This window comes from Ovis canadensis, chromosome 15 (genome assembly GCF_042477335.2).
Source record: "Ovis canadensis isolate MfBH-ARS-UI-01 breed Bighorn chromosome 15, ARS-UI_OviCan_v2, whole genome shotgun sequence".
NCBI classification, from domain to species: Eukaryota; Metazoa; Chordata; class Mammalia; order Artiodactyla; family Bovidae; genus Ovis; species Ovis canadensis.
Window position 1 is genome coordinate 72,853,054 of NC_091259.1, and position 12,751 is coordinate 72,865,804.

The window sequence follows — 12,751 nt, forward strand, 5'->3', positions numbered from 1 at the left end:
TGGAAAAGTGTTCTTTCTGAATTTTTAAAAATGATAAATACATAGGTAAAATGACTTTAGCAAAAACAAAAAAAATTACTATTTATTTGTAATAAAATGTTACGTGCTGTATTGAGGAATCTCTTCCTCCAAGTACTTTATCAGTTATGCTGTCATTCCCTGGAAAGCTGAAGAGAGCATATTTTAAGAAAAACTGGATCCAGAGTCAGTTGATGTAGGTCCCAGTAACAGCCCTTCTGGCTCATTACTGATGGTATTACATCTTCAGACAAACTACCAAGCTCCTGAAGCCTATGCTTCTTCATCTATTAAATATAGAAGTAACTGCCTTGGAAGATTACTCGATGGTTAAAATCAATTAATATCAAATTTCTGAAGCAATTTCACATAGGCAATACAAACAGAAGGCATTAGAGTGAGCCTGCTTAATTCCTCGTCCCATCTTCCCTTTGAGCTCGCCAATAATTCCTCTGCTCTTTCACGTCTTTCACCATCCTTCTACCCGGATAACTGAAACTGAAGTGGCCTTTGTGAAATGGAATTAGTGTGGAAGGGACAAAGGGTAAAGGATTGTTCCAGTGCTTCATCCCACCCACGTCACTCACCTTACGGTCACAATCTGGCCTCCATCTAGGACGACGCCATTCATTTGGGCTATGAAGATGGCAGCCACCGCTTCATAAAGGGCCGTGCCATCCATGTTAATGGTCGCTCCGACTGGCAGGACAAATCTAGTCACACGCTTATCGATCCCCAGATTTTCTTCCAAGCAGCGGAAGGTGACGGGCAAAGTTCCGGCACTAAGGGACAACAAGAGAGACGAGAGTTATGTCCACTTTAGAGAAGCAGGACAAAGCACCATCTGAAATGCCACCGCAAAGCGTTTGTTCTTTGTTCCAGTCAAGCAATGTGACTTGAAAAAAGCAGCATCTAGAACTAAATTAAAACCCATCAATTTGCCATATAGGCCATTACACAGTATTGAATAGAGTTCTGTACTCCAGTAAAAAGTTTTAAATTCAAATAAATTTTAATTCTAGCAATAAAGCAAAACAAAAAACAAAACAGAACCAAACAAAAAAACCCTTGATTTGGAGGCTCACATTCGATCTTATTAAGATGCTAATTAGGCAGCAAAATATTTTTGTTGGTTCTAGTTTTTGAGATCTCCTCAGAGCTTCAAGTTCTCCTTTCCCTTTGGCCCCTGTTTCCATCTTGGATTAAATATTCAAAATCTGTGTGATTGCCCACATTAATGGGGCTGCAAAATAAAGGGAAGGAAAAGGATCAGCTACTAATAGGAAGACAGAATGAGGAATGTTTGAATAACCCGTAATTTTATGCTAGAAACACTGTTTCCAACAAGATTAACTATATGGGTTGTACCCAGCCCCTGGGAATTGCCCTGAGCTGGCTTGCTAATTTTGAGAAAGCTGGACAAATATGGCAAGCACCATTCAGCAAGAATCCAGTTCAGTTCAGTTCAGTTCAGTCACTCAGTCGTGTCCACCTCTTTGCGACCTCATGAATCGTAGCACGCCAGGCCTCCCTGTCCATCACCATCTCCCGGAATTCACTCACACTCACATCCATCGAGTCAGTGATGCCATCCAGCCATCTCATCCTCTGTCGTCCGCTTCTCCTCCTGCCCCCAATCCCTCCCAGCATCAGAGTCTTTTCCAATGAGTCAACTCTTCACATGAGGTGGCCAAAGTACTGGAGTTTCAGCTTTAGCATCACTCCTTCCAAAGAACACCCAGGGCTGATCTTTAGAATGGACTGGTTGGATCTCCTTGCAGCCCAAGGGACTCTCAAGAGTCTTCACCAACACCACAGCTCAAAACCATCAATTCTTCGGCGCTTAGCTTTCTTCACAGTCCAACTCTCACATCCATACATGACCACTGGAAAAACCATAGCCTTGACTAGACGGACCTTTCTTGGCAAAGTGATGTCTCTGCTTTTGAATATGCCATCTAGGTTGGTCATAACTTCCCTTCCAAGGAGTAAGCGTCTTTTAATTTCATGCCTTCAGTCACCATCTGCAGTGATTTTGGAGCCCAAAAAGATAAAGTCTGATACTGTTTCCACTGTTTCCCCATCTATTTGCCATGAAGTGATGGGACCAAATGCCATGATCTTCATTTTCTGAATGTTGAGCTTTAAGCCAACTTTTTCACTCTCCACATTCACTTTCATCAAGAGGCTTTTTAGTTCCCCTTCACTTTCTGCCATAAAGGTGGTGTCATCTGCATATCTGAGGTCATCGATATTTCTCCCAGCAATCTTGATTCCAGCTTGAGGTTCTTCGAGCCCAGCATTTCTCATGATGTACTCTGCATAGAAGTTAAATAAGCAGGGTGACAATATACAGCCTTGATGTACTCCTTTTCCTATTTGGAACCAGTCTGTTGTTCCATGTCCAGTTCTAACTGTTGCTTCCTGACCTGCATATAGGTTTCTCAAGAGGCAGGTCAGGTGGTCTGGTATCCCCATCTCTTTCAGAATTTTCCAATTCCCTGGGGATCCTCACAGACATTTCAACGCCCTGATAAATCGTCATTGCCAACTCTAGAGTCTCTCCTATGACATAGGGCAGGAAAGCTCTGTAGCTAATCAAAGACCCAATGTGGAGTGACTTCACTCCCACTCCTCCCAGGTGTGGGATGCAAATTCATGACCTTAGGAATCATTCTCAAAGGCCAGAACTCCTGACATGTTTGGTGTCTTCTAAAAGAGGAGACCTACAAGAGTAAGAGTCGCTGAAAGCCAGACTTTTTATTTCCATGTGGACAGAGGTGATGGGAGGGCAAGCGGATTTGCTTCAAAGTTTAATGAATATGGAAAGCAACGCAGAACATTCCAACTGCCATGGGAATATCTTGTGAGCCATTCTCTTTTTTCTTATTCAAACTTTAGCAAACTGACTTGAGAGAAACCCCTAGTGTGGACGGCACATTTGTCTTCTTGTCATTATAGCCTTAGTCATAGTTCCCTCCTACTTGTCAGGATTAGGGCTGGACAAAGACACTTGCAAAGGTGTTGGTTTCTCAGAGTGGAAGAGGACTGTCAGCTTCAGGCATGATAAACAAAATGCAGATTCCAGGACCAACTCAGAACCAAGGACCCTGAAGCTCCAAACTTAGGGTCTCGTAAATCTGCACCTTAACATCCCACAGACCCACAAGCCCTATTAACAACCTAGAGTAGCCAGAGTCATCTTACTGAACCATTCTTTGTGATTTCAGGTCAGGGGCTGTCTCATGCCTCCTCTATGGCTTTAGGTGGGGGAAAGTTATGGATGTTTGGAAACTTCTCATTTAAAAAACCCCAGGAACCCAGGGAAAAGGTTGGGGTCTGGCCTCATTTACATGTGGGAGTGTTGTTGTACCTGGCTTGCTACCCCAGCTATTTCAAGAGAAGTTAGCGTCCTTTGGCTTCCCTGGTGGCTCAGATGGCAAAGAATCTGCCTGCAACGCAGGAGACCCAGGTTGGATTCCTAGGCGGGGAAGATCCCCTGGAAAGGGAATGGCAACTCACTCCAGTATTCTTGCCTAGAGAATTCCATGGACACAGAAGCCTGGTGGGCTACAGTCCATGGGGTCACAAAGAGTCGAATGCAAGGGAGCAGCTAATACCCTCACTTTCACCTAATGTCCTTTATTCCTCTCCCACACCCCCAGCCCCTTTCTAAGACCCTTTGATGTCACCAGGACACCATGATTGGTCTGAAATGGCAGCATAGCTGCTGTGGGCAGCTAGATTCTCACTGGTATGAATCTAAGGACACTGCTGGGACAACTGGAATATATCCACTATTATTACTGCATTCATTTCCCCACACTGTCATCAAAGGGTCTTTAGACAATTCAAGAGATTGAGGAACACAATTGGTGAGGCATGAAAATATTCTTACTGCCACTAGGGGATATGCTTTGTGTCTTAAAAATTCATATGTACCCCATCAGTCCAAATTAGGATTTGAGAATATTAACTCTTTCTTGTATTGACAGGCTGACATTCTGACATTGTGTTTTTTGTTGTTTTTTTTTTTTTTTTTTTTTTTGGCTCCTGCCTCCACGGTCATATGACTTAGATATAATTTTCTTGTTTTTTTACCCAGATTAGTTTTAACAGCAGGCACTGAGGTCAGAGGGATGCAGAGAGATGTGTCCCAGGCCACCCCCTACCGCAACCCAGCTGCCCTGACACCAGCCCCTGTGCCTGTTGAGAAAATGGGGCCAAACCTCCCCTCTATGTCCCATACAGGCCAAGGTCTGAGGAGGTAGAAAGTGCATTTAACTGTGTCCCTGGGGCTTTTCCCTTGTGGTCATAATGGGAAAGAAACCTTGAGTTAATTCTCAGTACATGACTCCTGCCACCGTGACTTTAAAAAGAAAATAAAAGAAATTCTGCTGCTGCTGCTAAGTCGCTTCAGTCGTGTCCAACTCTGTACGACCCCATAGATGGTAGCCCACCGGGCTCCTCCGTCCCTGGGATTCTCCAGGCAAGAATACTAGAGTGGGGTGCCATTTTCTTCTCCAATGCATGAAAGTGAAAAGTGAAGTCACTCAGTCATGTCCGACTCTTAGCGACTCCATGGACTGCAGCCCACCAGGCTCCTCTGTCCATGGGATTTTCTACATCCAGGCAAAAGCCACATTTTAACCAAAGATTAAAACCATATTCGTTTTTCAAATAAAATACAAGGTAAAGGGGGAGAAATGCATCTAATGTTTGTGGTCTTGGTCAGATAACCCAAGAATTTGTCTTTGATTTAGATATAATTTCGGGTTTTCCCAATGATTTTAAGATTTACCTTTGTCGTATAAAGGGACTAGGAGAATTGTCTAGTCATTCAAAAGAAAAGATAATAATATTTTGAGATAGTCAAAACCATAATGGCACTGGAAGAAAATATAAAGTAATATTTTACAACCTTTGGTGGAAAAGATATTCCTAAGCAAAGTCAAAATTTTAAATACTAAAGGAAAAGATTGATGGCTTTGTGCTCAGTTGCTTCAGTCATGTCCAACTTTTTGCAACACTATGGACTGTAGCCCACCAGGCTCCTCTGTCCATGCAGTTTTCCTGGCAAGAATACTGGAGTGGGTTGCCATGCCCTTCTCCAGGGGATCTTCCTGATCCAGGGATCAAGCCTGTGTTTCCTGTACCGCAGGGAGATTCTTTTCATCACTGAGCTGTGGGGGAAGCTCCACAAATTAAAACCTGCTAGTGATACAAAGCACAGTAAAATATTAAGACAAATATCAAGTGAAGAGGGGCATTATTTGCAACATATGATACATAAGCTGATATTTTTATACATGAAGAGAGCTGAAAACCAATCAGGAAAGGATAAATACCCCAACAGGAAAGTAAGCTCACAAACAATTCACAGGGCAGGGGAGGGGAGGGAAGGATGATCAAAAAGAACACAAAAAGATGTTTTCCCTCCCCAGTAATCAGAGTAATGCAAATTCAGTGAGATCACTTTTCACCAATAGGTTTGGAAAGTGTTAAAATGACTGCTTTTATGTCCCCAGTTAGCAGGGACATAAACTAACGTACTTTTCCAAATAGTAATCTGGTAATATGCTTCAAAACCATCAATGGGCTTACCAGCAGATTCAGAAACTCAAAATTTATCCTGAGGAGATCATCAGACATCCTTGCAGAGATGTATTTACAATGCTGTGTGTCACAGCCCTATTCAATATACAAGGCTTAAATATACATTTGGGATGGGATTGTTTTATAGCACATACAGTATATTATTATGAAGTTTAAAAATAGTAGTAGTAGAAATATAGTAAGAGCTATATTAACAGATATAACATAACTCTTATGATATGTTGACTAGTGAAAATTTTGTTGTTTTTGGTTTAGTCACCAAGTTGTGGTCCTACTCTTTTGCAACCCCATGAACTGTAGCCCGCCAGGCTCCTCTGTCCACGGGATTTCCCAGGCAATATGGGAGTGGGTTGCTATTTCCTTCTGCAAGGGATCTTCTCAACTCACTTTAGCAATGTACAATATCTGCATATAATAAGAAATGGAAATGTACATAACTGTAAAGATTAACTAAAATGTTACTACTTAAGTATCAGTGGTGATGCCTGTTTTTTCTCCAAACTTTTATTCACTGTCTGAACTTATTCATAATGAGAAAACATCATGTTCATAACCAGAAAACAGAAATGAAACTAAACCTGATTGCTTTATTTTTGAAAAAAAGTTAACTTTTTCACTAAAAAGACAGGATTTTTAGGGATAGAACTCTTTAACCATAAGAAATTTATAGGACCAAGAAGGAAAAAGGAAATTTTGGAGTGCTTTCCTTTGTCTTGAGAAACCAAATGCAGAATCTAGATCTTCCAGATTGTATATATTTTTTCACTTTTTCTGAAACCTTACATCCTACTAGTCCAAACTTCTCATTGATTTGCAAGATGGAAATATAATTTGGCTTCCTAGGCATCACCACTATAGACCTATTATGTAACTTGAGAAAAACCTGATGGCCTGCTCAGTAGTTCAGGAGCAGCAGTTTCCCTGTGTAGCTGCCTCCCTGGCGGAGCGTGGTCCTGGGCTCTGTAACAAGGACCTGCCAACCTGTGACTCCAGCGATCACACTGGGCTGTGGGTTGCAGAGTCTGTCTGTCTCCCTGCCACCTACTTTATAGCCTCAGTCTTTGTTTCGTGAACCAAGGACACATGTGCAGAAATAAAAGCGAATATTGCAGGCTGAGAGAATAAATCTCTTTTAGTCTTGGAAATTCTACATTGCTTGGTGTTTCTTATGTACTTGTTTTTGTTGATTTGTTGGTTTGTTTTTGCTAAATTCAGTCCAAAGTGGTATCCAAGGAAGAAGAGTTTTTGCTTTTTTGGTCTGCATATCTCTGGAGCCCTCACTGGCTTCTGAGGCACTGGAACTAGGTAATGAAGAAGGAACCAACTCTTAGTCAATGTTAAGTCAAATCAATACCAACCTGACTTTCCTCAAAATCAATGGGACTGAATAGTCCATTACAGGTTCAAAGACTTGTCTGATTTCCAGTTTGTCTGAAAAATCTCACCTAACCTACCATTCATCCTGAAAAACCTTTTTTTCTTATTCTTGAAAAATTACTCAATAGAGTGATATGCTGTAATAGCATTTTTCAAATCACAGGTGAGAGAATTTCTTAAATAAAATAGCGTCCTGTTACACCCTTTTGGAAAACATTTAAAGCTGAACTGATGCTATCTGTGCTTCCCTGTGGCTCAGATCATAAAGAATCTGCCTGCAATGCGGGAGACCCCGGTTCAATCCCTCTGTTGGGAAGATCTCTTAAAGAAGGGAATGGCTACCGACTCCAATATTCTTGCCTGGAGAATACTATGGATAGAGGAGACTGGCAGGCTACAGCCCATGGGGTCACAAAGAATCAGACATGATTGAGCTACTAACACTTTTCCCTAATGCTATATGTGGCAAATTATGCCTAAAGATGAACCGTATGCATTCACCTGGGAAATGTTATATGAGATCATAGTTCTAGGACAGCGGCATACCAGCAAAAAGTTCAGCAGAAAAATCAAAAGTTCCTAAAAGAATTCAAGAATCTATAGTGTTCTACTTTTTCAAAAATATTTTAATAATATGTGAAAAGTGTTCTCACTGAATACTGTGATGGGAAGATTTTGAAAAAGGAATGGCAAAGAAGTTAAAGGAGCAAGCAGAGAGAAACAGTGATTTCTTGTGTTCTCTACCTGGAAGCGGTACCCAGGGCAGTGATCCAAGCTTGGAAAATGCCAGCAAAAAAGGAGAAAGGGTTTTTCCTGGTCACTAGAAAGTAAATCAAGGGGAGAAAGATCCCCCCATGGATGATGAGGCCGACAATCACCGTGATCATGTACATCCCCAGTTGCCTAGCAACCACTTCTAAGTCCTTGATTGCAATGATCTTCCCACAGATTAGGCAGGCAATACCCAGGGGAGAGTACCTGAAAAATAGAAAAGAAAAAGCATGAAAGAGCTGGTGATGGGATTTAGAATTTAAAATCTGGGCCCTCCTAGGTACCATACCCTGAGGAAAACCCTCCACATTTCTGTACAAAGAGTGTTTACAAAAGAGGACCAGGAGATTCAATACATACTATATTTTGCTTCTGACTAGCCACATTATCTGAAATCTTTTCTATGGACCCAGTGGCTCCTGCTCTGATGAAAAATCCCAAGATAAACTTTGTTGCTCAGGTAATTTTTTAGGGTTAGAGGAGACAAGTTTTACCACCTCTTAAGTAAGCACCATGCTTAAAGTTAAGAGACACCCAAGTTATCAGCAGATGAATGGATAAGAAAGCTGTGGTACATATACACAATGGAGTATTACTCAGCCATTAAAAAGAATTCATTTGAATCAGTTCTGATGAGATGGATGAAACTGGAGCCGATTATACAGAGTGAAGTAAGCCAGAAAGAAAAACACCAATACAGTATACTAACACATATATATGGAATTTAGGAAGATGGCAATGACGACCCTGTATGCAAGACAGAGAAAGAGACACAGATGTGTATAACGGACTTTTGGACTCAGAGGGAGAGGGAGAGGGTGGGATGATTTGGGAGAATGACAGTCTAACATGTCTACTATCATGTAAGAATTGAATCGCCAGTCTATGTCTGACGCAGGATGCAGCATGCTTGGGGCTGGTGCATGGGGATGACCCAGAGAGATGTTATGGGGAGGGAGGTGGGAGGGGGGTGCATGTTTGGGAACGCATATAAGAATTAAAGATTTTAAAACTTAAAAAATAAAAAACTAAAAAAAATTAAAAAAATCTTGTTTGATTTCTCTATTCCATATCTTTCCTGAAAATTGAGAATAAATCTAGAGCTTCCCAGAAAACTCATCCAAGTTTCATCAATTTATGAACACTGGTGTTTGTAAACTGTGCTTTGTTTTTGGCTTGGAAGGAATTTAGAGAAAGAGAGAGAGAGCTGCCCAAACAAGAAAATCATATGAGCCAAAGAGCCTGTTTAGAGAAACATGATTTTATCACTTCCAAGTTTGAAAGTGTTTCTTTCCATACTTATTCCAACAAGAATGCTGGCTGCCACTCATTGTATTTCAAGCATTATGGGGAGACGTCCACACATTTAATTCTTACCACAACCCTAAAACCAAGATTTCATTATGGCTGTTTGGCAAATGAGGAAATTGAGGTTCGGAAAAGTCAGGCCCAAGATCATGAAACCAGGAAAGAGGGGGAGGAGAATAATCTCAGATCTGTGAAACACTACCACTGGGGGTTTTCATCTCTACCCACCAAACCACTTCCTTGAAGGAGCAGTAGTAGCTTTTTGTACAGAAGCAAACAGTTTGCCGCCTATCAGTCTATCCTAAGAAAAACTTATTTTCTATGTCTATACTATTTTATAGTGTGCTTGGAAAAAATCTACCATCATCCTCACTCTTCATTCAGCCAACCATGTTCTTTCTCTCTTACCTTGAGTATGCTTTTCACATGTTTGGCAACACCCCTTTTTCACTGCTTAACCTGCTGGTGTTGGAGCATGAAATTGTTCAGCCTGTGATACTTCTGACTGAAATGAACATGTCTGTGGGAACACTGCCACCTTATTAAGAATTATGAATATATTTGAAAGAAAGACTGTGGGGCAAATGAAGTCAGGCTCCCAGCTGCGGGAGGGGAGTCAGAAAAAAGAGAAGGTCAGTGAGCAGATTTGGTGGGTTTTTTTCTATCAATTGTGTTTGGAGCAAGCAAGCACTTCCTGGGTTAAAGCAAAGCCATGAGGAGTAGATGAGAGTCATATTCACCATTATACGAGACGTGGAGGTTGTCCAGCCATTTACCAGCTCTATGACCTTGGTTGGTGACTTATTTCCATTTTACAGATGTGCAAGTCAAGGCTTAGAGAGGCTAACTACAACCTCATGGGATTGCTGTGAGAATTAGGTTTCCTTTCTTTTAAGTTTTTTTTTTTTTTTAAGTCTTTACTGAATGTATCACAATACTGCTTCTGTTTTATGCCTTGTCTTTTTGGCCACAAGGCATGTGGGATCTCAGCTCCCCAAGGAAGGAAGGAAAGTGAAGTTGCTCAGTCGTGTCTGACTCTTTGCAACCCCATGGACTGTAGTCTACCAGGCTCTTCCATCCACGGGATTTTCCAAGCAAGAATACTGGAGTGGGTAGCCTTTCTCTTCTCCAGGAGATCTTCCCGACCCAGGGATTGAACCCAGGTCTCCTGCATTACAGGCAGACGTTTTACCATCTGAGCCACCAGGGAAGGGGATCAAAACTGCACCTCTGGCATTGGAAGGCAAAATCCTAATCACTGGTCCTCCAGGGAAGTCAGTGATTACATTTTTGAACTTGCATATATGTACACACTATCAGAAGTCCTGCCCCCCACCAATCCCTGTCAGCACCATTAGTTCTCTGATTGCTGACACAGGTGTAGACACTTAGCCGCTCAATCACGTCCAACTCTTTTCGACTCTGTGAACTGTAGCCTGCCAGGCTTCTCTGTCAATGGGATTTTTCAGGTGAAAACACTGGAGTGGATTCCTATTTCCTCCTTCAGAGGATCTTCCCAGCCCAGCGACTGAACCCACAGCTCCTGCGTCTCCTGCATTGCAAGCAGATTCTTTACCCACTCAGCCATGGGGAATCCCCCTGATGCAGGAGTCTCTTGCATGTTCTGTTTCCACACATCTACTCCATGTCCCCTCATCACCATGCTGAATGCGTCAAGTCTGAGTTAAAAGAGACTTTCTAAGGCTTCCTTGGTGGCTCCGCTGGTAAAGAATCAGCCTGAAATATGGGAGAACTGGGTTCGATCCCTGGGTTGGGACGATCCCCTGGAGAAGGAGATGGCTACCCACTCCAGTATTCTGGCCTGGAGAATTCCAAGGACAGAGGAGCCTGGCAGGCTACAGTCCCTGGGGTCACAAAGAGTCAGACATGACTGAGTGACTTTCACTTTCACTTCAAGGTATCTCACAGGCTACTTCCAACCCAACTACAGATGATTTTATGAGCAAGCGCTCAAGATCACCACTTAAAGGGATGAAGCAAACAACCAAAGCCATAAAGCAAGGTGCATGAAGAGGCTGAGAACTCTTGTGAGGTTTCTAAAGCCAAGTGATGCCCAGCAGTTTCTAAATCAGAAGGATATGACTACAGAGTTGGTGGAGGGAATGGCTCCCATGCTGTCCTGAAACTGGCTGTAACTTCAGCCCTGGGCAGCATTTTCAAAGCCACTGATTCATCCAGGACTGACCTGTGGCATCTTTTTCTTACTGTTGCATCACCCGTTCCTTCCTTACCCACCTCACACCTCAGTTCTTGTTATCTTAAGGTTCTCACCAAGGTCTGCTCTCTACTCCACAAACAGGCTCATACACAGCACTAACGTACCCCAATCTCAGTCCGTGTAACCGCAGACTCCTGCCTCCAAATCACCTGGCTTGCCTGAAACAACATGGATTCCCTGGACCCACCACATAGCGACTGAGTTAGAATTTCCCAGAGCTAGCCACTTTCACTTTTCACTTTCATGCATTGGAGAAGAAAATGGCAACCCACTCCAGTGTTCTTGCCTGGAGAATCCCAGGGACGGGGGAGCCTGGTGGGCTGCCGTCTATGGGGTCGCACAGAGTCGGACACGACTGAAGCGACTTAGCAACAGCAGCAGCAGCAGCCTTGGGGCATTTATACCTCAAACAAGTTCCCCAGGTCATTCTGATGTATTTAGAAATCACTGTTTTCCAGCAATAAAATCTGATCTGTAATGGCTGAAATACAGATATTCCTTGATTAGTCTTTGGAAACTATTTCCTTTATTTTGCTGCAACTTATTCTAGGCTTCCAGTTTTAACCCACTAAAATGATTAACCGGGGACTTTCAAAGACAGGACAGATGGTGGACCAGATACTTGGAGTGGTTAGAGATAAGTGGAGGGACTTTCTCAGTCCTGCCCTGAAGTCACTGTGGTTCTGTCCCACATGTTGCCAATAACAGCAACGGTCTACCAGTTTGGGGCAGATTTCAAGAGAACTCAAGAGGTGGAAGAGCTTGTCAATAAAGATAAACATTCCAAAAATTACCCAAGGTGCTGTCTGAATTCAGGGTAAGGAAAAAACACAAATCTCCATTTTCCCATTTTACTTTGGGTAAGGTTCTGGCTATCCAAAAAGTCACTTTTGCTGAGTTACCATATGGAGGTTAGAACTTTTTATCAGGACAGAGTGAAAGCCAGTTCATGGAGCCTCCAGGCTCCATTATATCACTAGAGCCTAACATTGTTGTTGGCAGAGAAGACACGCTCAAAAGTATTTTGGAAGTGAAAGAATGAATGGATGGATGGGTGGGTGGCTGGATCGGGGGTGGATGGATGGTGGTGGTAGTGGCTTAACTGAGAGAGAGAGTTGAAACAGTGAGGAGAGAGTTCACTTCTTACTGTATGTTTCTACGGTGGTGAGATTAGGAAAAGTTTTACAGTCTACATGTTTTGCAGATTTTGAAAAAAATGTTTTAAAGCACTCTGCAAAAAACGAGGATATGAAAATCACACCGAAATTAAGAGTTTTTCTTTCTTTACTTTCAGTGATTCAGAGGGCTTTGCAGGCTTCTTAAGGAATTCATGAGCACAGAGAAACAGAGGTTATGGACTGAATTGATTATAATGGTAATTACAATATAATAACAATATTGTGCCTGTAAGCGCGTTTAGTC

At 42.4% G+C, this 12,751-nt stretch overlaps 1 protein-coding gene across 2 annotated transcripts in view; it reads right to left on the reverse strand.

The window, feature by feature from the left end:
* The window catches only part of SLC1A2 (solute carrier family 1 member 2), a 104,773-nt gene that overhangs the window by 23,848 nt on the left and 68,174 nt on the right, over window positions 1-12,751 (reverse strand). The window contains exons 7-8 of one of the 2 annotated variants that reach the window (XM_069553690.1): window positions 7,756-7,989; window positions 606-800 (exon numbers count right to left, since the gene is read on the reverse strand). In XM_069553690.1, the coding sequence (XP_069409791.1) occupies window positions 606-800; window positions 7,756-7,989 (429 nt within the window). The remainder of the gene's footprint in view (window positions 1-605; window positions 801-7,755; window positions 7,990-12,751) is intronic. The other variant, XM_069553691.1, reaches the window with a different exon arrangement.